This window comes from Citrus sinensis, chromosome 7, assembly GCF_022201045.2.
Source record: "Citrus sinensis cultivar Valencia sweet orange chromosome 7, DVS_A1.0, whole genome shotgun sequence".
Lineage (NCBI taxonomy): Eukaryota > Viridiplantae > Streptophyta > Magnoliopsida > Sapindales > Rutaceae > Citrus > Citrus sinensis.
In genome coordinates, this window is record NC_068562.1 from 27,739,665 (window position 1) to 27,764,383 (window position 24,719).

The 24,719-nt window shown below is 36.1% G+C and overlaps 4 protein-coding genes across 7 annotated transcripts in view; 2 read left to right on the top strand and 2 right to left on the bottom strand.

Annotated features, from left to right (window-relative positions):
- Positions 1-14,105, bottom strand: part of LOC102611953 (cytochrome P450 71AU50-like) — a 73,882-nt gene extending 59,777 nt beyond the window's left edge. For all 3 annotated transcript variants that reach the window (XR_003062890.2, XM_006493805.3, XM_025093715.2), the window contains exon 1: positions 14,036-14,105. The gene's annotated coding sequence lies outside the window, so the exon portion shown is untranslated. The remainder of the gene's footprint in view (positions 1-14,035) is intronic.
- The window catches only part of LOC127903723 (pollen-specific leucine-rich repeat extensin-like protein 2), a 47,096-nt gene extending 22,610 nt beyond the window's left edge, over positions 1-24,486 (top strand). The window contains exons 1-2 of one of the 2 annotated variants that reach the window (XM_052444353.1): positions 14,573-14,737; positions 15,756-24,486. In XM_052444353.1, the coding sequence (XP_052300313.1) occupies positions 17,971-19,383 (1,413 nt within the window). In that variant the 5' untranslated portion in view covers positions 14,573-14,737; positions 15,756-17,970 and the 3' untranslated portion in view covers positions 19,384-24,486. Of the gene's footprint in view, positions 1-14,572; positions 14,738-15,755 lie in introns of those variants that run through there. The other variant, XM_052444354.1, reaches the window with a different exon arrangement.
- Positions 1,617-2,400, top strand: LOC107174721 (pentatricopeptide repeat-containing protein At4g19191, mitochondrial-like). Its single transcript, XM_015525837.1, has 3 exons — positions 1,617-1,734; positions 1,823-1,961; positions 2,073-2,400. The coding sequence occupies exons 1-3, from the start codon at positions 1,617-1,619 to the stop codon at positions 2,398-2,400; spliced, it is 585 nt and encodes a 194-aa protein (XP_015381323.1).
- On the bottom strand, positions 11,718-14,106 carry LOC102613052 (cytochrome P450 71AU50-like). The gene is made up of 2 exons (XM_006493807.4): positions 13,029-14,106; positions 11,718-12,448 (listed from the first exon to the last, which is right to left on the bottom strand). The coding sequence occupies exons 1-2, from the start codon at positions 13,908-13,910 to the stop codon at positions 11,834-11,836; spliced, it is 1,497 nt and encodes a 498-aa protein (XP_006493870.1). The 5' UTR covers positions 13,911-14,106; the 3' UTR covers positions 11,718-11,833.
- Positions 24,487-24,719: the final 233 nt, after the last annotated feature.

The following is a 24,719-nucleotide window of genomic DNA, read 5'->3' on the forward strand; positions in this document are numbered from 1 at the left end:
TAAATAAATTCAGGATCATTCCAAGCTTCAGGATCTCTTCTAATTGCTCAAACGTATGTAATTACTCTTGATTTTTTGGGAATGTGGAATCCGTTAACTATGCAGTCTTCGGTAGATTCGTGTGGAATTAGCAATGGCGCTATAGGATAAAGCCTCAGGGTTTCCTTGACAACCATGTCAAGGTATTAGAGGTTTTCTAAATCTGATTCTTCAATCATTCTGCTTAGGCCCACAATTTTTTTCTAGCTCCTTTTGTAGTTTCTTCATTACTTTAGGATGCTGGAGGAGTTCTGAAAGTGCCCACTCGACTGTTGTTGCTGAAGTGTCCATTGCTACTGCAAGCATGTCCTGAAAATAAAGAAAACACAAAAACTAATGTTTAGAGTTATTAATGAATCGGGATCATCTTCTTATATGTGTTAACAAAATCTTTTAACAATATGCTTTTTGTCACATATTTTTAATTGATCATGTGTACTCAAGATCTATTCTGTTATTTACTATCAATCACATATCTATATTTGTCGATGTGAAGGCTCGAAACATGAGAAGATTTGGTCCTTTAATGATTCATAAGCTCATATAAAAGAGGGATCATTGGTTTCACCTAAAAGTTAAGGTATGATATATGGTTTTGTATGAATTAGTTAAATGTGCATTCCAGCGTGAGAAATTGATTTCAAATTAAAAGGGTTGGTAAAGCAACCAAGTTATTGCAGAGACTAAAATGAATTAAAAAAATGTAAATAATAATTACTGTTTAAAAAAAAAAATGAAACTAGCAATCAATAAATCTTTAGTGCCCTTTTATGTGTTGGCAATATTTCAATTATAAAAACCGACCAAGGAGTTCGATTCTTCAAGAACCGAACAACGACCTGACTAAAATCATTGAAAAACGACCGAACCGGCAGGTTCAGACTAGTTCATCGCTTTTCAACTCACCCCCAGGTAATCAGCTAGAACCATATTATTAAGCATCCTAATTAACAAAGACAAACTTATAATGCTAATTTGATATTGCTCTATCACCGCCATTAGATTTAAAATAATCAATGGCTAAAATTATGGGTCAAAATGTTTTAAGCGAAATAATTAAAATCAGAAAAACCTTGTCCTATATATATATATATATATATAAATGCTCTAATCCGAAAGTATAAAGTGGGGAGCGTTGGGAAAACACATAAACCGTACGGTTTAAACGCTTTAAGTTGTAAGTTTTTAAAACCTTGCAGTTTTAAAATTTTTCCGAATTTTTCCCACACTTTAAGATCCCAAACGTTTAGAAGCGGTTAGTAACAGACTTAATTTTACCGCCAGCACAATGAATGATGGCCGCATCTTCACTTCCACCACGTCTCAACAAAATTTAGAGAAGTTCAACGATTAATCAGTGGACCTCACAAATAAGAGAAGCTGTGAACAAAAACGAAGCCCACAAAGCCCTTCTTCTCTTTCGCCAATTGAAACAAAACGACATCGAACCAAACAACTTAACATTTCCCTTCATAGCCAAGGCTTGTGCTAAGCTCTCTGATCTTATATGCTTCCAAATGATTCACGGCCACATCGTGAAATCACCCTTTTGGTCCGATATCCTTGTGCAAACAACAATGGTGGATATGTATGTGAAACGTAATCGGTTAGATTGCACGTTTAATATATTTGACGAAATGCCTTATAGAGACGTGGCGTCGTGGAATGCGATGCTTGTGGGGTTTGCTCAGATGGGTTTCTTGAAAAAGTATTGTGTCTTTTTCATAATATGAGGCTTGTTGGAATCCAAGCTGATTTTGTCACGGTTATGGGGTTGACACAGGCGGCCATACATGCAAAGCATTTGAACCTTTGAAAAGCGTTCATTCGTTTGGCATTCGTATCGAAGTTGATGCTGATGTGTCAGTTTGTAATAGATGGATTTCTGCCTATGTTAAATGTGATGATTTGAAGACGGCGGAGTTGGTGTTTCGTGTGATAGAAGAAGGTTTAAGGACTATTGTTTCATGGAATTCTATTATTGCCTGATGCACGTATGGTGATGAGTTTGATGATTCTCTTAAATTTTATAGGGACATGATGTATGATGGATTTAGTCCTGATGTAACTACAGTTGTTAGCATACTTTCATCATGTGTGTGCCTAGAGGCGTTAGTGCAACGAAGGTTGGTTCACTCTCATGGAATTCATTTTGGCTTTGATTTAGATGTATCTGTGATTATTACACTGATTTCAATGTATTGCAAGTGTGGACATATTGATTCCGCTAGATTTTTGTTTGATGGCATGTGTGCCACAACTGGTTTTCCTTGGACTGCAATGATTAGGGGATATGCTCAGAAAGGAGACCAGAACATGAAGCAGGATGACTCTTTTATCATTTTGACCGGTATACCTTAGGCATTGGAAATTTAGCATCTGGATTTTGGAGATAGATACATGTAGAAAATTGCTTGTGAACCATGTTTCATTTCACATTCTGATGTTAAAGGAATTTTATGATCGGATTTTATAGCTCGTACAATTACAGAAGAAGTATAATTGAATTATTTCTGATGTTTTATAGTATTACTACACTTCCAGTTTCTTTGGGGAGATTGAAGTGTACAGTATTACTACTGTATAGCACGTACAATTACAGTCATTTATACGAGGGCATTTCTATGGCTTCATCCATTAAAAATATGATAGTATTGCAGCTATTTTTTTTTTAAGTTACATTCTTTTGTAGGATAAATAAAAGTATAACGAAGGGAAGTATAGATCATCTTCATTAAACTTACAAAAGGAAGAAAAATAGAACCGCTAACAAAATTCAGTAACGAATCAAATCACATTCAATTTTCTTCTGAGTCTTTCAATTATTAGTAGCATGACAAAAAGTCTTCCCACCCATGTAAGGAAGTTTATTTTTAACATGTTTCTAATCCTAAGGATTAAGAGGAAGCTGGTTAGCTGTCTTGGAATATTTTGGAGGATGAGCACCTTCCTTGCAAAGATAATAACAATGGCAATTTGGTTGATGGCATGCACCCCAAGCAGTTGTTTTGGGATGCAAATGAGTGCAAAATTGATGACATTCTGGTTGGTCGCATGGAGAGGGTGAGCCTGATACCTTCTCATTTTTGCATACATGCAACCATCTCTGGCTTTCACCTGTAACAAGCTCAAACTAGTCATATATAGGATCTAAATAAAGTTTTATTGTTTTGATAATTTTTAAATAAACTTTCTCGAGGTTTGCCAAAACGAAAAGATAGTGTGGACAATTATAAAACTCAGATATATGAGTTTCAAAACTTGTTAATGTTTAATAAAGTGAGTTTTATGTATAAATTGTTGGTCGTATGTGCTTGTGGGGAGTGGTGATAGGACATAATTTATCTTTATTATATGTTTTCTAGTTATTTTTAATTAATTAATTTAGTTTATGGAACAGGGTAATAAATTGATGGTTGAGAATAATTTGTGCTTAAAGGGATCAAAACTGGAGAGAGTTGAAGATTACTTATGCTCGTTGCCGCAATGATAAAGTCCAAAAAAAAAATTAAATCCATTAGCCGAATTAATAGCTAAATGACATGAGAAATATTAGCTAAATTAAATGGGTTATTACAATTCCAAGTGGTGAGCACGTGAGTGAGAACAAAACAAATTAAAAGACCAAGCCTTTCGGCTTTAGAATTGAAAAGGTCGGTGGCCCATTTTGGAGACTATAAAAAGAAAACGAAACTTTGGCTTTTGAGGGGGAGTAGCCACCGGAGGAAGCAAGAGAAACGTGGAAGCCAAAAGAGAGAGGAGCATTCGGTAGAGAAGAAAATAACGGCAGTAGCAGTTTAATTCCCCATGGCTGAATTTTTGTTTTGCGTTGCTCCCAATTCAAATATATGTAGCTAATTTTTTTTTACTGAGGTTAAGGATGAAATTCTATTCAATGAAATTCATTTAATTAATTCCCTACACATATTCTTTAATGTTTATGATTCTTGTTTCACATGATTTGTTGGAATTTTTTCACCAATTCTGTCATGCATTTTTTATTGTTAGGATTAATATTTGACGAAATCTATGCTTGGATCTATAAAGTTGATAAATGATTATCTTTGATTCTATGTCTTTTATTAAATGGTTTACACAGAGTGCTTAGTAAAACTTTAACTCTTTATTATTCAATATGTTTACATGAGATGTTTAGATATCATACTATTAAGCAAAAAAAGAACCTACACAAGATTAATTTTAATTGATCTTAATTGTTATATCCATGGGATGATATAGATTGATTTTGAATTGTCACTCTAAAATTGGAAATTAATTAACAATTAGATAATTATTAATTGAATAGTGGTAGATTCTGAAACTTTAGTAATTTTTATCTTATTGAATCCTTCTTTGCTTCAATTAATTGTTTTCTTATTTTAATTAGTTTTATTTCCCTTAAAAACTCAATTTGCTCAACTAGGTTATGATGAATATTAATTTTAGATTTAAATTAGACTTTTCAATTTATAGTAATCCTTATGAGTTCGACCTCGTTATCACTATTCTATTTTTATATTCGTGCACTTGCGAGTATATTAAATTTTTTTTCACAACAAATGGCAAATGTAGATAATTACAATAATAATATTGGCGGAACTTTATTGTGTAAAGTATTGTGTTTACAACTCTTTATGTAGGAAGAAAATAATAGTAATAGGTAAACTATAGAAAATATGTGTATTTCAAGGCACGGTACAAATGTCACTTTCCTTAAGACGTTGTTTCACCCCTACCAATTGAGTGATGTACATGGGTTAAGCAAATATGTCTCTAGGATATAATGAAGCAATTGTTTGTTTACTTGTATTGTGTATCAACGAAAGCAAATCAAAATACTCTTAAATGTTGCAAGGCTACAAAGAAACAATATATTGCTCGTGCAAAAAATAATATATTGGATATTTAATGGACAAAAATGAATGTTTTGTGATGAAACTCATTTTAGAAAAGGGGGCTGAGAAAAGAGTGGTGTGGGTGTTGGAGAATTAATAAATAAAACACACAAAAAACACACTATTTTATTTATTCAATAACACTCCTCACCAATTACAACTCTTATTTTTCACTCTCTACACCTTAGAGATTTTGTTACTTCACTTGATGCTTAAACCAAAGGGGAGAGGGGGTATTATACATGATACAAATTAATCACAACCATTCATTTATTTAACTACTACATAAATCATCACCATTCATTAAAATCTACCACTCACCTACTTCACTAACCACACCTACCACAAGTAATTCAAACCTCACCAACCATACCTACTCATGGAATTTTCCATGAGTTGGGCTTGAATTTATTCATTTTGGATCAAGTTTATGACCCAACAACCCACACCAAGCAAACTTCTGAATTTTACGAAGTCATCTTGGTTGAGTGACTTAGTAAAGATATCAGCTGCTTGATATTGTGATTTTACATACTTGATTTGCACTTCTTTTCTTGCAATACACTTTTATGAAATGATAGCGAGTGTTTATGTGTTTGCTTCGATCATGAAAGATTGGATTCTTGGATAGGGCAATTGCTGATTTGTTATCAACACAAATCTCGGTTGGCTCTTCTTGTGTCAAACCCAACTCCTTCAGTAAATTTCTGAGCCAAATTGCATGACAAACACTTGATGTGGCAGCTACATACTCAGCTTCACAAGTGGATATCATGACAATAGGTTGCTTCTTTGACATCCATGTGAAAGCAGTATCTCCCATGAAGAACACAAATCATGTAGTGCTTTTTCGATCATCTACATCTCCACCCCAATCACTATCGCTATATCCAACAAGCTTGTAGTCATTAGAAAATGAGTATAACAAGTCGAAATTAATTATACCTTTGATGTAGCGAATGATTCTTTTTGCAGCTTTAAAATGAATGGTTTTTGGATTCTCCATGTATCGACTCACAAGTCCAACAGCATGAAGGATATCTGGTCTCGTGCATGTCAAATAACATAGGCTTCCAACTAAACTTTTAAAGAATGTTGGATCTATATCTTCGCCTTCATCATGTTTTGATAACTTGACTCCGCATTCCACTGGTGTGCTTATAGGATTGCAATCATTCATCTTGAACCTTTTGAGAGTCTCCTTTGCATAGCTTTCTTGGGAGATAAATATGCCTTCTTCCTTGTGCTTGATTTCAATGCCGAGGTAATATGCCATCAGTCCGATGTCAGTCATCTCGAACTCTTTGATCATCACTCTCTTGAACTCTTCAAACAAGCTTGGATTACTTCCAGTGAAGATGAGATCATCCACATACAGGTACACAATCAAAATGTCTCCATAATTTTCTTTGACGTAGAGAGCATGTTCATATGGGCATTTGGTGAAGCCTTTCTCTTGAAAATACTTGTCAATTATGCTATTCCATACCCTTGGTGCTTGCTTTAACCCGTAAAGAGCTTTCTTCAATCTTAAAACTTTGTCTTCATGTCCTTTCACCAAATAGCCTAATGATTGTTCAATGTAAACTTCTTCTTCAAGGAATCCATTCAAGAAAGCAGACTTTACATCCATTTGAAAAATCCTCCTTTTGTTCTGAGCAGCCAAAGAAATAATAAGTCTAATAGTTTCAAGTCTGGCTATAAGAGCAAATACCTCGTCGTAGTTTATGCCATCCTTTTAACTATAGCCTTTTGCAACTAGCCTCGCCTCGTGCCTTTCAATTTCTCCCTTCACATTTCTTTTTATTTTGTACACCCATTTGACACCGATCGCCTTGTAACCTTTGGGAAGAGTAGTAAGCTCCCAAGTATCATTCTTCACAATGGCTTTGATTTCTTCCTCCATTGCAATTCTCCACTTCTCATCTAGTGCAACTTCTTGGAAGTTGACTGGCTCACAATTAGCAAAAAGGCAAAAAAGAGTGAGATTATCATGTTTTTCAGTTATCTCATAGAGATCTTGAAGACTCATTATACGTTCTTCAGTTCTTTCATTTAAGAAAGATGGCGATGAATCTCCGCATGTGTTTAATGCTGGTGACATAGGTCGAGTAGCTAGCTCTTGTTGTTCTTCTACTTATTTTATTTGTGTATAATCATTTTCTTCAATGGGAAAGAAGTTGAAGTCATCCACACCAGAGCCAAAATCTCATTTTCCTTCTTTATCAAAAACTACATCTCGACTGATCACGATCTTCCCGTTGTTTGGATTGTAAAGCTTGTATCCTTTAGAGTTGTTGTCGTAGCCAATGAAGATGAACTTCTCACTTTTGTCATCCAGCTTCGCTCTACTCTCGTCCGGTACATGTATATGGCCAATGCTTCCGAAAACTCTTAGATAGGTGATGCTAGGTTTTCTTCCACTCCAAGCTTTTTGTGGTGTCTTGCCCCACACGCTTTTTGTTGGAGATCGATTGGATATGTAGACTGCACATGCAATAGTTTCGGCCCAAAATTCTTTAGGTAGCCTCTTACTCTTGAGCATGCTTCTTGTCATGTTGAAGATGGTTATGTTCTTCTTTTCTGCAATACCATTTTGTTGAGGGGATCTTGGAACCGTCAAAGGGCGTCGAATTCCATTTGCTTCACAAAACTCTAAAAATTCTTTAGAAGTGAACTCTCCACTTCAATAAGATCTTATGGCTTTAATTTGGTATCCACTTTCTTTTTTCACTGCAGCTTTAAACTTCTTGAAAACTTTAAAGACTTCTGATTTCTACTTAAAAAAATACACCCAAGTTTTTCTTGAAAAATCATCTACGAAGAGAAGGAAGTAGTTACTTTTACCAAAAGAGTTTGGTTTGAATGGACCACACACATCAGTATGAATGAGCTCGAGTGGCTTCTGAGCTCTTGAGTTTGACTTCTTTGGAAAGCTCTTTCTGAACTGCTTGCCAAGTAAACATCCTTCACAAAGTTGATCAGGGTGATTGATGTATGGTAAGTCTTTCACCATGTTTTTCTTGAATAGTAGCTCTAATCCTCCAAAGTTAAGATGCCCATATCGAAGATGTCAAATCCAGGATAGATCTTTGCGACAGGCTTTGAGACATTTTGCAACATCATTTTGAATATTTAAAGGAAATATTTTATTCTTCGACATTTTCACCTTTTTAATTAGATTTCCTTTGTTATCTCTTAGGAAAAGACTATAATCTTTTAAGTGAATATCATAGCCTTTTTCTAAAAGTTGACCCAAACTAAGGATGTTGTTTTTCATATTGGGCATATAGTAAACATTCGAAATTATTTGGTGACTACCATCTTTTGTACGAAAAAGAATGTTACCTCTACCCTTCACTGGTACTTTTGAATCATCTCCAAAAGCGACACTACCATTCACATATTTACTTAGTTGCACGAACATGCTTCTGTTTCCACTCATATGATTGCTAGCACCTGTATCAAGATACCATGTATTTTCTTGACCTCCACTTGTATCATTGCGTGCTAGTAAAAGTGTGACATCTTCACCATTTTTCTCTTCAGTATAGTTCACCCTCTTCTCAATTCTGGTGCTTGGAGCTCTACATTCTGAAGCATAATGCCCAAACTTTTGACAATTATAGCACTGTACTTGGGATTTGTCATACCTCGATCTTGGATTGCCTCTACCTCATCCTCTGCTTGAGCTTTCTCCTTTGGCATAATTGGAGTTGTTGAAATTCCCACCTCGTCCATGACCATGACCATGTCATCTATCTCGTCCTTGACCTCTACCTCGGACATAATGTCTTCTCTCATTGTCGGAACTTTCTTCTCTTTTCTTTGGATTGACTTCCATCTTGACAAGTTGTTCTTCGATTCCTTGCTTCTTTTTTAGTTTTTCTTTATAGGCTTGCAACCTTCCTTGAAGTTGCTCGATTGTCATATCCTCTAGATCTCTTGTTTCCTCAATTGTCACAACAATATGGTCAAACTTCGAGTCTACTGATCGAAGTATTTTTTCAAAGATCCTTATCTCTTTTAACTCCTCGCCATTTCTTTTTAATTCATAGGAAATAGTCAAAACCTGAGTAAAATAGTCAGAAATTGACTACGACGCCTTCATGTGTAAGGACTCAAATTCTCCTCGTAATGTTTGGAGACGAACATTTTTTACTTGCTTTGCTCCTTTGTAAGAGGTCTCTAGTTTCTCCTATACTTCTTTTGAGGATGTTGTACCAGCAATTTTTTCAAAAGTATTTTCATCTAATGATTGAAAAATGAGATACTTTACTTTATTATCTTTCTTCTTCAAGTCTTTTAAATTCTCCTTCTGCGCCGCAGTTAAAGTGGCTTCATTTTCTGGCACAATAAAGCCTTTCTTCACGACATCTCATACGTTATGTGCACCCAATAGAGCCTTCATTTTAACACTCCAATTGTCAAACTTACTTCCTTTTAATTATGGAACTTGAAATGACATCATACCACCATTTGCCATAACTCCCAAATTGAGTAAGAATTTTGAGATTCTGAATGCACGGATGGATCCGGCACGTCAAAAAACTTTGGGAAAGACTCGAGTCAACTTTTGGTCAACTATCGGCAAAAGAGATGGCCGTATGATCATGGGATTGAGGCTACTGGGGATGTTGGAAATGGAAACAGGTGAGTTGGTTTGCGTTGCGTGGGACTTGGTAGACTTACGTGAATGTTACATGGGATTCAGGGTAGTGGATGCCGAAGTGGTAACCCTTGGGTTAGCTTGGTGCATGGGGCTTGGTCGCTTGACGTGGAAATTGCATGGGTGTGGTCAAAAATTTTATTTGGCAGGGTATCTGTGTTGGACTTGTCTTGGGGAAGGTGATCTCTCTCTAGAATGTCAACAGTGGGCTTATGAGGTGGGGATTTCATTTTTAGAGGCTGGTTCTTTGGGAAGGTCGCTTTTCTAGGGATTTTATTTGTTGGTACGTGGGTTTCAGTAATGGAAGCAGATAATGCCATATTCTCATCGGGATCCGTCACCCCCTCATTCATGGTAGCCAAAATTTCGAACCGGGATTCCTTACCGAAACTTTCCTGATGGCCGCATGTCACATCTCGCAAAATCTTCTTGCCTTTCTCAGTTCGAGACCTCCCTTTTTTGGTTACCACCATCCAAGGGCCAAACTTTAGGCTACCTTGGGTAACATTTCCGGCCACCGTTAATGGCCGTGTGCAATTATTGATAGTCTGAGCATCACCAGCCATATCCTCCAAGTTTCACCCGTCCTTAAAGTTATCCGACGCACAAATCTTTGTTTTGTCCATATTTTCCACAAGTAAAACATATATTTGAGTGGCACTCATATTCCACCTTTTGGATTTTGCCATCCAGAAGGAACTGTGCAACCAGGGGTTTATTAAGTGCAACCTCCACCGTAATGAGAGTGAATTTCCCTCGTGCCGCAGGTTCGGTGTTATAATCTATTCTAACAACTGAATCGATGATTTGGCCAAGCATCCTTAGAATGCTCTTGTGGTAGTAGTGGAGAGCCATCCCAGGCAACCGGATCCAAGCTATGACCGACTCAATTTCCTCCGTAGAACAATCAAAGTGAGGGTTCCATGGTTTAACAATAAGATAGTGTCCCATGATTGTCCATGGTCCTTGTGCCAGAACAAAATCAACATCCCCTTCCGATTTAAATCTGACTAGAAAGTAAACATTCTCCAGGTCAATGATATGGAATCTTAGGGTTGAACTCCAAAGCGATTCCAGTCGAGACGCAAGTGCTCTATACCCTATGCGTCTTCCTAAAAGCTTGATCACAACCGAGTTCTGGCACGGCTTAACTAACTGGGCATGGACCTTTTGAGAGAAAGAGATGGATCCTCAGGTTCGAAATCAAGATCGTCCGTCCGTCCCACCAAATCCTCTTTAATAAATTTCTGTGACTCCATCAACTTATCTCGAAAGGAGAGGGTCTCCGGTTTATCTCCATCTTCACCTTGAGCCCTAAACCTTGCTTTCTTAGTTGAACGACCGTCAATTATCGGTGGAGGGGGGGTCTTTCTCAAGAAGCATGGTTTTCGGGTTTGAAAAAGTCTAGCTTTCGCTTTTCTTTTAGGTCATCTGTTTGTATTATATAACGCTGATTTATAACGCTGATTTTTTTCCCCATGCAACAACATATTACTTGTTCTCTAGAAGTTTTTAGAATCAGTCATTAAATTCATGACCTATCTTCTTGACAGGAAGTGTTTGTTTCATTATCTCTGTTGGGATTCTAGAATAAAAAATATTTATATTTTGTGTGTGAGTATTGACTTGGAAACACCGTGATTTAGCCCGGGGATGCTTTGCCGTCATGATTACTTGAATTCTAGTAACAGTAGAAGATATTAAGTGGCTAAAATTTCTCATCCTATTCAAACCTTTAAGGGGAAAATGAAATTGACATGTGATTCTATCATGATATGAACATGAATTTTTTATTATTGTTATTATTATTTTTATCTAGGTTACCTGACCCCAACCCCACACACATACAAAATGGGATGCACTAGTCTTTTGGTGTTTTCATCTCGTTTACTATGTTATTGTTCTTCCTCAGAATGCTGAGGAAATGGCTTGGGAGTAGGCTCTGAATAGATCCCTCACTTTTGCTTGTAAATACACTGTGGCGGAAAAATAATAAAAACAAAATAAAAACTTTATTACCTTTTATATTTTAGTTGTTTGCTTTATTTTAATTTTCTTTATTACCAACTGCTAGATCCCTCACTTTTGCTTGTGAATACACTGTGGCGGAAAAATAATAAAAACAAAATAAAAACTTTATTACCTTTTATATTTGAGTTTGTTTTATTTTAATTTTATTTATTAACAACTGCGTTAGGCTAATCCAGAGATGGAACAAACAACATTATCATTAAGTGCTAAGGCGATAGCTTGGAACGGCCAAAAGATGTTTGGCCCGATAAGTCACAAGACCAAACTCTTCTGTCATGTCCAATTCAGTTGGCAACATTCCCTCGGGAAGCTCCCAATCAAAGCAATGCACCAGCTGTGCGGTCACTTGCTTAACGACGGTGAGTGCCAATTGCATTCCAGGGCAAGCCCTGCGGCCAGAACCAAATGGCAAAAGCTGGAAGTCACGTCCGCGAACATCAACACTACTCCCAATAAATCTTTCCGGAAAAAACTTCTCAGGATCATTCCAGGCTTTAGGATCCCTTCCAATTGCCCAAGCGTTTACAATTACTCGCGATTTTTTGGGTATGTGGAATCCATTAACCGTGCAGTCTTCCATAGATTCGTGTGGAGCCATCAATGGCGCTACAGGATGAAGTCGCAGGGTTTCCTTGACAACCATGTCTAGGTATTCTAGGATTTCCAAATCTGATTCTTCAACCATTCTTTTTAAGCCCACAATATTTTCTAGCTCTCTTTGTAGTTTCTTCATCACAGCAGGATGCTTGATGAGTTCTGAAAGTGCCCACTCGACTACCGTTGGTGAAGTGTCCATCGCTCCCGCAAGCATGTCCTGAAATTGAGGAAACCATAAATAAATGAAGCAGATGTTTAGGGTTAAAAATGACTCATGCAGATGATCTTCTGTCATATGTATTTTGCTATTCATGTTTACTGGTCAAGATCAATTCTGATATTATGTATGAATCACATGTCTGTATTTACTCATGTGAAAGCCAACACGAAGATGGATTCTGGTTCTATTATCTCATATGAAGAGGAAATATCGGTTTGTTAATAAAGTACGTAGAACATCCAAGAAACTGATAAAAAAATAGATGACCCAAAATTTGACAATTAATTCTCCTTCGAAAGAAACGTGAATCGGATAATTTTGTAGCTAAAATAAAAATACCTTTTCGTTTTAGACTTAATCTAAGAGCTTATAATGGGTCCCCTCAAGCAGGGGGAAAAATTATTCAAAATATGTGCAGCAAGAGTCTAGAAATCATCGGTTCTCTTGAAACTTATGTTGGTTATGGGATTAAAGAATTACTTAATTGTACGAAAATCCAGTGTCCTAGGCGTAGCCAGATTTTATACATAGCGGGGCAAATTTAATTTACTTGAAGAATGCGATTTGATGTGCTTACCAAGAGTATGGCTTTGATATGCTCTCGTTCGATCTTTTTCTCGGTGTCTTCTGATCCCTCGAAGCTCAACATCACATCAACGAAATCCTCGGTTCTATTTTCATCCTTAGATTGAACATGCTCATCAATAATCTTCTCTAAAAACGCATCATATGCCTTGGCAACAGCCTTCGAACGCTTTGTGAGGCCCTGAAGATCAAGTCCTGTAATTTGAGGAATGTAATCACCCAAATTAGGCTTTCCAACCAATTCCATGCCCTCTTGAACCACATTCTCAAACCCTCTCTCATCGAATTCATCATCCGAACATTTCTTCCCAAGTACCATTCTACAGGTCATGTTAGCACTCAAAGCCGAAAGCTTGGCACTTATGTCAACCACACAACGGGCACGCACCGCCTCTTTGAAGTACTCAATCAAAAGATCAAGCTCTTCTTTTCTTATAGGCTGAAAATAATTGATCTTGGCATTACTCAACAGATTTTGGGTGCAAATTTTTCGGACTTTTCTCCAGTAAGACCCATATGGGGCCATTGCAAAATTCTTTTGCTGATAAGACATATACTTACTAGCTTGAAGGGGAGGCCTGCTGGCAAAGATAAGGTCATGTGTTTTGAGAAATTGCTCAGCTGCTTGTGGTGAAGAGACAACAATTGTAGTCATTAAGCCCAAGCGTAGGTGCATGATGGGGCCATATATTTTGGCTAGTTTATGCAAAGCTCTGGGAGGAAATTTGCCTAACAAATGAAGGCATCCGAAAATTGGGAACCCTTTTGGCCCTGGAGGTAATATTTTTCTATTCTTTTTGTTTGCTTTCGAATAAAATGCTTGGAGGAAAAAGAAAGTTGCAGCTAGAGCAAGTAAAGTCGATAACCACGACATGATGATCTATTAATGCTAGGAAATTGAGACTCCAGTTTTCATTGATGAAGATGCAGAAATGGTGCAACTGGGACATTTATTTTTATAGTTGGAGAATTTGTTTGCAGTCAAGAGAGTTAGTGAAGGTGTTTAGCTTTTGTGATATCCTTCTTTTGCTTCCATTGTTGTTATTTGTTGCCGTTTTTGTCGGACTTCATAGGAGAAAGTGACAATTTTAAAGAAAGAGTTGCAGCGAGAGGCATAACTACTCTTGTACCCAAATTTTCGGAAAATTTTAAAATAATAGATTAAGGGTACATTTGAGATTGAGGTTAGGCAGTTGTAGCTTCCAAGTTACAGTGCTAAAGTGTTTGGTAAACACTAACTGTTGTACCTTGTAAACTATGTTAATGTATTTTTTCACTTGTATCATGAAAATTTTTTATATCTTTAATAATTTTGTTAAAATTATTATTTAAAATTTATATTTACTACATATTTTATTAATTTTTGTTTCATAGTTATATCTTTTTTTTCACAGTAGCTGCAACTTAAAAGCTACAACACCTCAATCTCAAACACATCCTAAATGATAGAAAGTAAGTACCCATTAATGACTGGCAACCCCTTGGAAAAAATTTGCCTTATATTTTACTTTTTATTTATATAAAATTATCCAACTTTTTTTTTCTCCTCAATCAGGCAATGACAAAGCTTCAATGAAAATCAAGACTCTAGATTTGGCGTCTTCATCTTCATTTCTATTTCTTTTTTCAAGTTCATTTCACATAAATTAACAATTTCTGATTCTCCCACACAAGATCACCAATTGCACCTCAAGATTCAAGGTTTGGTTACCTTGTCTTATTCTTTTCATCTTTTTTAAAGTTTATATTATTTGCACTTATTTCTTTAAATCGTTCTTGATCTATGATTGAATTAGATGGTAAAAGATATAATTATTTTTTACTTTTATACATTTGAGATTTGAATAGTATTTATTTTATTTATGTTGCAAAATCTTTTTGTTTATATATTAAAAATATTTAACATAAACTTCAATTTTTGTGCCATGATCGAATTAGCCCCCTAACCAAAATTCTGAACTTACATTATAACTTTTTAGCAACTACCAAATCAAAATTCTGCCCCAGGGTGCCGCATCCTTTGAATCATGAAGCTGAAATTATTGAAATTGAAGCCAACGCTTTGGCTATGAAGGACGGCTCTTTTCAGAGCTCTGCATTCCAATTCTTTATAGTCGACAGAGAGACAAGAAAAGCAGAGAGGGCTGTGAGCTTACAAAGAGGGAAAAATTAGTTCCTCTTTTATAAAAATTTTTTCCCCAGTTTTAAGTGAGAGAGGGAAATATTAGTATGGTGACTGGTGACCTCCGAAGCAATGTACATATAGCGTTGTATTAATATTCATTAAGGTGAAGCGCCCGGCTGCGTTGTTACAATAATTGAGTTTTATCAAGTTTTACTTTATTTTATTTTTTTTATTACTAGTCATTAAATTAATCACATTTCCAATAAAACTAATTCCAAGCCTATTCTTGTTAATATTACAGTAAGAAGTTTGTGGAAACCTATCTTGATATGTAGTTCATCTGAAACTCAGTTTAAAGATTAATTCCAAAAAATTATGGAGAAGCCCATTTCTAACCGAAGAGACGTTTTACTACGACAACCTAGTAATTTGAATTATCATTGTTAACAGTAATGAATAGAGGCGTCAACTATTGGGATAAGGAATGGTCGATAGTTCCAAGACATTTTCAATTTATTATTTTTGTTATATGTTTCAAGCCAAATCATAGGGGTGAGTTTGATAATGGCTCTTCTTTTCCTGTTGGTTGTCAAGAAAAGTGGCTGTCAACAATGAAAAATCAAAGAGAGCTGTAGGAACTTTGAAGAAGCAAAAGTGGTGGCACACGACTTTGACGTTGAAGATGCATTTTAGAAAGAAGAAGAAAAAAGAATGAAGAAGATGCTGCAAAAGTTGATCTCGACAAATGGTGGTTGGCACGCTAAAATGGAAAGAAAAAAAGAGGGATGGAACACGGCTTTAAAGAAGCCACGAGAAGAGTGAACAAAATATTAAAATAATATTCAATTTTGGCTATATGAAGGAAGCTCCCATTTTGGTTCCTGCATCCAAGATTTGAGAGAAATTCCATTTTGTGAGAGAGAGAAAAAAAATTATGAGTTGTGTGAGAGATTAAAAGCTCTAATACTTTTGTGTAATTAGTGAGTGAGAGATTGGGTATATTGGGGTTTTGGGAAGTGAGTTACAATATTACAATACTTGTAATTCTCATTTCATTAGTAAAATATTTTTATTCTGTCTTCGCTCATGGACGTAAGCTAAAAGCCAAACCACGTAATTTTCTAGTGTCCTCCTTATGCTTATTCTTTATTTTCTTCCAATTTCATTTTAACTGTAACTCTACTTCACCCATCAATTTCCCTAACATTTTACTGGGCTGTAACCGAAGAAAAGTTTTACTATGACAACCTAGTAATTTGAACGATCATTCTTAACAGTAATGAATAGAGGTGTCAACTATTAGGATAAGGAATGATCGATAGTTCAAAGCCATATTTTCAATTTATTATTTTTGTTATATGTTTCAAGCCAAATCCTAGGGGTGAGTTTGATAATGGCTCTTCTTTTCCTATTGGTCACATTTCATGTAAATCAATTTATTGGAAACCGGTACTTGAACTCGTCGCTAAGAAAATCCAAAACGCCAGTTAATTACATTAGATGATAATTATGTGAAAAGATTCTAATTGCTGCTGGAGAAAGGGAAAGAAGTAATGTAAAGACAGATAGATTGCTCACCTGTATATATGAAACAAGGGTGAGAGTTTGATAATAATTTTTAAAATTATTGTTGTTAGCTGTGTCATAACAATAATTAAAAGTGAAAAGTATTCGTTATGTGTTAAATAAATTTTATTTTAAAGGTATCGTGAGTTTTGAAAGTAATTACATATATTTAGTAAATCTTATTATTTTATTATTGTAAAATCACAAATGGTTAATAAGGACATAATGTCAAAAGAAATCGACTTACAAACATAAATAAGCATGCAAATATAAGTCTTGAGGAGCTTGGCTAGGTGACTTCTAAGTAGCTTTATTTAGCTAGTCACCCGATTTAAAAATGGATTTTGACTTTGCCTACCCCTCTTATCTTTTTTTTTTTTTTTCAAAAAATGATAGACAAGAAAAATAACTATTAAAATGATTTTTTACTTCTTAAAATCATTTTTGAATTTTTCAATAGCAGTCACAAATGGGCCCTAACATTAAAAATTATTGAGTAACAATCGTATAAATTATTTCATAAGCTTTAAGTTTATTGAATGAATTATATTGTTAAAGTTCTAAGTTCAAGTGGTTTAATTTGGCTGGCCACCTTAGTTCGACTCGCGGGAGTTACATGATTTTATGAAATTAAAAATTTACCAAAACCTTCTATAATAATTATGATGCCGAACAACTTAACTATTTAGGTACAATATCTACTTTCAAATATTAGTAAGGAATCTTCTTTAAAATAATTGTTGGGTCGCAAATGATTTAATTTATTAATTTGTTTTGTTTTTGTTTCTCTTAACACCTACCTTATGCTAATCTAGAGATCAAACAAACAACATTATCACTAAATGTTCAGACAATAACTTGGAATAGCCAAAAATAGTTGTAAAGCCCACATGCCCCCCCCCCCCCCCCCCCCACCAAAAAGCCTTAACCGGCCTTAATGGCCTCCCCGGCCGCCGGTGATGGCAACCAGCCATCACTAGTCTACACCCTCTCCGCCGAAGAATGAATTATCAGGAGTTTGTACCCTCCTAAGAAATCATTTAGACAACCCCCAAAATTCAACAACAAACCACCGCCGGATGTCCAATTGCCATCACCGCGAATCAAACCAAACCACTCTCATACAGACCCTCCATCTCAAATTCAACCCCATGCACACCAACCACCAACGTCCACTGCCGCTATCCTCTTGAAAATTCAACAACCTTCACTCACATCTAATGCCGTAAGTGAACAAAAAGAAATGGCAATCACTTGTGACATCAATGACCATGAATGCTGCCGTGAGATAGCAAAATCTCCTCTCCATTCACTTGAAAATGGAGGAGAAAGCATTGCTCGAGACAAGCTGATTCTCATCTCGCCGGCTAACGAAAATGGCAACCATCCACCACCGGCTCCTCCCCCCACTTCCAGAAATGAACCTCCATTTCTTAGGAGATCCCAAAGGCAAACTCAATCAAAATACAAGAGTCAAACGCTAGCCCAACCCCAACAGCCCCCAACTTCCGCAAACACACCGCCATTGTCATCCCCTCAACAGCCATCTCCAACCGTCATCGCCACCCCTTCAACAGCCAACTCCAAGCTTTCATCTCAAGCCAACCAGCCACCAGCCTCCAGCCCGCAACCAATACAAGCCATACACCATTCGGGAGAGCACCCTACTGTCGCACCAGATTTGGTGAATGGATTTTCACCTCAAGCCAACCAGCCACCAGCCTCCAGCCCGCAACCAACACAAGCCACACACCATTCGGGAGATCACCCTATTGTCACAGCCCCTATACACCATCAAAACCAGCCTATACTCTATGGCTATTTGCCTCAAGATTTGGTTCAAGCTACAACCACCAACCAACAACAATCACCACATACACAAACAACTCCCACACGACAAAAAACCACATGCAAATCACAAGCAAGCATTTGGGACAGTGCTCACGGCCAACTACAACTACCAACCGAAAGCCAGTTGCATACAACCACCACAGAACCCAGCCAAAGTCATCAAACATCTAACCAACACCAGCTCAAAAGTCTGCACGTGGGTGGTAATTCCCATGCCCATGGAACACTTTCGGCAACACAAGATTTGTGTTCCCCATGTATGTCTCCAACTAGCACTTTCCATGCCCCACACACTTTTCCTACTAGTCAAACCCAAGCCCAATCCATTTCCAAAATAAATCCCAACACCCAGCCCTCACGAATGCCCTCTACACTTTTATTAAATAACCTCCAAAATGATCCATTAATCCAAAATACCAATCAGCCCACATCTGCACTCTCCTATGCCTCAGATTTGAAATATGTCCCTAATCTGAATCAAAATAAACCCACTAAAATATCTTTGGTAGATATTATGAACGGCCTATCCAACTCGAGGATTCCGATCAAGACCGTCACTTTGTTCGAGGGAGAGCCTAATGTGCAATTTTCCACTACAGAAATTCAAGCGATGGTCATTCCTTTCAAGCTGATATTGGTAGGTAAATTTTCCTATAATAGACCAAGTATGGAATTAATTCATAAATTTTTTAATACTTTGAGGTTAAAGGGAACTTTCAAGGTGTCCCCTTTAGATAATCGACATGTGTTAATTCAATTGGATATTGAGGAGGACTACTCCCGCCTATGGGTTAGGCAAACATGATACATCAATGGGAGTGCCATGAGAATTTTTAAATGGACCACCGATTTTCGATGTTCCGAGGAGTCCCCTATAGTCCCAGTTTGGATTTCATTTCCTTACTTGCCTATCCACTCATGCATTGTAAGGAAACATTATTTTCTATTGCATCTGCTATTGGTAAGCCATTGTGAATTGACCAAGCTATTGCCTCTTTAGCTCGCCCTTATGTAGCCAGGGTGTTAGTGGAGTATGATGTCACTCAACTTCTGTTGCCAAGAATATGAATTGGTATAGGAGATTCTAGATTTTGGCAGAGTGTAATTTTTGAGAAAATTCCATTGTACTATGCTTCCTGCAAACACCTTGGCCATACCATTGAGACGTGTTACATGGCCAATCTGGGACTCCGTCTCCAGCGGCCCAGTGGGAATTGGCAGACCAGAATAGATAATAAGAAGTTAGAATTTTTGTCGTCACATACTCCCCAAACCTTGGATACTCCACGACCTGAGCTATCCATCACTAAGCAGATTGCTGACACGGGTCTCCAATTGTACCTACAGAGAGCTGAGCTAACGCTATAAACTCTACTTCCATTCAGGAGCCGATTCGCCAAGATGTCACGACTCATGATTCTAGGATCCAAGAACCAGGTGAGTACAATACACATCTTCATCGAGCATCCAACACAGATTTTAGGCTTTATAATTCTCATACTGATAATGATGATAGTTCTCACGATCACTTAGCGAATAATGACAATTTTTTTGTCTGCTCTTAAGAATTCTGAGAGAATTGACTCTAGCCTTGATTTTAACATTGTCGGTCATTCAAAAAAAGGCATTAAATTACTTGTCGGCCGCAAGTATCGTAAAAAATATTATCACCGTCTGCATTAGTCTTTTTTCTTATGTTAGGTTATGTCTAAATCATTTCATTTACTGTTATATTTATTTCTCTTGATTGGAGATTTTGGTTTATGTCCCCCTCCACATGTATTTTCTTTATATATTCTAAATGGCAGGTAGGGGTCTCGCCTAACCCCCCATAGAGTGAAAAAAAAAACTTGGAATAGCCAAAAGATGTTTGGCTCAATTGATGAGTCATAGAACTAAACTTTTCTGTCATGTCTAATTTAGTTGGCAATATTCCCTCAGGAAGCTCTCAATCAAAGCAATGCACAAGTTGTTTAAATGTGGCAAAACCTTTATACCTAGCAAGGGAAAATTTAATTTACTTAAAGAATGTGATTTACTTTGTACTTACCAAGATAGTGGCTTTAGTTTGCTCTCGTTCGATCATGCGCTCGGTTTCTTTTGATCCCTCATAGCCCAGCATAACATCAACAAAATCGTTGGTTCCATTTTCATCATTGGATTGAAAATATTCATCAATAATCTTCCCTAAAAAAGCATCAAACACCTTGGCAACAACCTTTTTACGCTTTTTCATGCCTTGAAAATGATGTCTTATAATTTGAGGATTACCTAAGTTAGGCTTTACAGCCAATTCCATGCTCTCTTGAATCACATTCTTAAACCATCTCTCTTCGAATTCATCATTCTAATATATCTTCCTGAGGACCATTTTACTAGTCATGTTAGCATTTATAATGGAATCTTTGCCACTTATGTAGACGACACATTGGGCACACGTTGCCTCTTTCGTGTACTCAGTTAAAACATCAAGCTCTTCTTTTCTTATAAGTTGGAAATAATTGATCTTGACACTATTTAATGTAAAGAAATTAATGGATGAAGCAGACACACAATTAAACTGAAATTGAGAAATTATAATCATACATTGACACCAGAATTTACATGGTTTGCCTTTTTGCCTACGTCTATGGGCAAAGATAGAAAAGTAAAGCCTTACTAGTTAAATGGAGATTACAAATATTAGAGTATTTTAGCTTACCACTAAAACCCCAATACACCCAATCTCTCATTCATTAAACCAAGAGTTTAAAGCTCTCAACATACTCTCAATCTTTAACCATTGACTTTATCACTTCTCAAATAGATTGGGAACTCAAGAAAATGGGATCGAATACTCTTCCTTTGCACTCCAATCTATAGACCAAGTAACGTCCACAAATCAACAATGGTGGGCTTTAAAAGAGAATATAAATTTTCATTCAACATTCTACTTTGGTGCCAAAGTCAAAGGTTGCATGCTAGTCAGATATCTTCAACTTATTCAATACTTAACAATTTTAGAGTACATATTTTTTAGATTGTTCTCCAATAAGATGCATATGGGGAAATTGCAAAATTCTTTGGGTCATAAGAAACATGCTTAGAAGCTTGAAGATGAGGCCTGTTGGCAACAATAAGGTCATGTGTTTTGGGTAATTTCTTAGCTGCTTGTAGTAAAAAAACAACAATTGTAGTCACTAAGACCAAGCGTAAGTGCATGATGGGGCCATATATTTTGGCTAGTTTATGCAAAGCTCTATGAGGAAATTGGCCTCACAAATGAAGGCATCAAAATATTAGAAAACTTTTGGCCCTAGAGGTACTATCCTTCTGTTCTTTGTGTTTGTTTTCCAAGAAAATGCTTGGAGGAAAAAGAAAATTGTAGCTAGAACAACCAAAGTTCCATAAGTGCGACATGAACAAGCAAAGTCCATAATCACGACATAATCATCTTATGAAGTCAAGAATATTGTAGACCAAATTCGGTGCATAACATTGTTGACAAATCAGCCAAATATTGGTGGATTTGTCAAATTGACAAGGGCGAGGTTGGTGCAATAGTGTCATTATTTTTCCTATAAATAGAAGACACTTCTTTCATTCTAAGTATCCCAAATTTAAAAGAAATAATTCAAGTGAAGAATTTTTTTATAGTGAGCAATTGGAAAGTACGAGCAATTGAGAGATTTTCCTTTCAAGTGTGTGTGGAGTACTGAGTGTATTTGAATTCTGGAAAGTGAGGTTTCTTTACTCAAATATTATACTTTAATAATTGTTAGTAATACAATTATTTCATCTTGCTCCCATGCACGTAGGTATAATTGTTGAACAATGTTAAATTCTTGTGTCCTTTATTTTTGTGATTATTTGGTGCGTTTGATTCCACATTACACACACAATAAGTTGCATTAGAGCCTACAAGTGGTATCAGAGAAAGGTTCATACTTGGGGTGTACGGTACTGTTCACGAATTCGGAGAGCTTGTACCTAGGAGGATTAGTAGCTTATATAGTGGTGTGGACTTGTGCATGTTTGTGAAAGTTCTGTCACAAAGGCGATAAAAGGCTATGGATTTTGGGTTTTAAGTGGGACTAGTGTGATTCCAACTGTCTTTCTTAAGAACTTTCCTGTTGCATTTTTCCATATGTACTGATTTATCAAGTGGGAATAGTTTATTAAGAAAATCGTAGAAGGTAAAACTTCTAAAAGTGGACAGAGATCTACTCAGACTATTTCAGGAAACATGTCAGGTGAAAGGTGAGACTTGTCACGTTACCATTCAACACATGTTATAGGAGGCCAAAAGATCGATGTTGAAAAGTTTGAGGCGTGAAGTTATGGATGCCTTTATTTAAATCGATCTTGATGCTATTTTGAAAATGAAAGATACTTCTAAGATAAAAAAAACTTGAGATTGTATGAACAAGGAAGCCTGTGGTTAGATAAGATATTGTTTGACATAGGAGGTAAAATATGTGGTGAAAAATAAGGAGTGTGCAATGACTTTGTGGCGTACATTAGAGGAAAAGTACCTACTGAAAAGTCTTGAAAATCGCCTTCATATAATAAGCTAGGTATATGGCTTTTTAATAAAGCCTAGGGTGTAAATGCACGACCATATCTCAAGATTTGAAAAGTTTCTTGCAGATTCGAAGAATCTTGATGAATATATTAATGATAAAGTTAATGTTATAATTCTACTACACTTACTTCTAGAAGAATATTACCATTTTGTGACTACTTTGTTATACGAGAAAAACATAATCATCTTCATGGATGTTTGCACAACACTGACCAATTTGAAAATTTGTAATAATGATAAACATTTCAAAAGAGCATCATTTGAGGTTTTGTTAATAAGAGAAAGGACGGTAGAGAAAAGGAAGAAGATGGTAGAAAGAATTCGCAGTCTAAAAAGCATAAATATAACTCAAGTGTGCCTCTTGTCATGAAAGGGGTCATTGGAGGAAAGATTATCTTAAAGCTCAGAAGAGAGATAGGAAACAAGTGGCAGTAAATATGGCAAGTAAAGATAAAGATTATGACTATGCACTAAGTATCATGCCTGCATCATATGTGGTTAATTTGAACAAGTAAATACTTGATACCGAAGCAATTTATCATTTGTATTCCATGAGGGAAAGGTTTACGGATTTTTGTAATTTAGAATCTAGTGCAGTTATAATAGGGAATGATCAACCTTACCGCATGATGGGGATAAGAACAATTCGACTTAAAAATGTTCAATAGAATAGTTAGAGAATTAAAAGAAGTTTGATAGATTCCAGCATTAAGAAAAAATCTAATTTCTATAAGTGCTTCAAAAGCTAAAGGATAAAAAGTTACCATTGAAGATGACACAATGAAATTTACATACAGAGCTATGGTGATTCTATAAGGAGTTTGACGTCATAATTTATACTATTTGAAATGAAGTACAACTGATAAAACTAATGTTTTTGAGGCACACAGTGACACCACTAAGTTATGGTATGTACGACTAGGACGTGCTGGAAAAAAAATCTACAAACTTTAATGAGGCCTTTTAAATGTACCAATACTTGTAAAATGAAGTTTTGTGAGCATTGTGTGGGAGGCAAGAAAACAAGGGTTAAGTTTGGTTCAACTAATTACGATACTCATAAGATCCTTAAATATGTTCATAGTAATGTATGTGGACCAACCAAAACTGCATCAATGGTTGAAAGCCATTATTTTCTTCTATTTGTTGATGATTTGTCTAGACATGTGTGGGTGTACAACATGCGAGCAAATGATGAGGTTTTATAGATTTCATAAAATGTAAGAAACTATTGTAGACTCAAATTGGTAGAAAGATTAAAACATTAAGTTCTGATAATAATGATGAATATACTTCTAATTCATTCTTGTAAGTATGCCAAAGTGATTGAACATATATTTTTTAAAATATAGAAACTAAACCGATAATTTAACTAAAATATAGGGACTATTCGAGCATTTATCTAAAAAAAAAAAATCAGTCTCTCCTTAAGGTTTATTCTTCTAGTTTTAAATCATAGAGCTGTTTTCTCCCAGTATAAGAAGTAATGTAATTATTCTCTCCTTATATTTAGGAGAAGTATTGTAATCCTCAATTAAATAGTGGTTTCTTCTGTCTTTGCTTGTAGACATAAATAA

Coding starts and splice junctions, on each gene's coding strand:
- LOC107174721 (XM_015525837.1), top strand. CDS start 1,617: ATGGTGGATATGTATGTGAAACGTAATCGGTTAGATTGCACGTTTAAT. Junction 1,735..1,822: donor TGTGGGGTTTGCTCAGATGG/GTTTCTTGAAAA, acceptor GGGTTGACACAG/GCGGCCATACATGCAAAGCA. Junction 1,962..2,072: donor GATGATTTGAAGACGGCGGA/GTTGGTGTTTCG, acceptor TAAATTTTATAG/GGACATGATGTATGATGGAT.
- LOC102613052 (XM_006493807.4), bottom strand. CDS start 13,910: ATGTCGTGGTTATCGACTTTACTTGCTCTAGCTGCAACTTTCTTTTTC. Junction 12,449..13,028: donor ATATCAAAGCCATACTCTTG/GTAAGCACATCA, acceptor CCTCAATTTCAG/GACATGCTTGCGGGAGCGAT.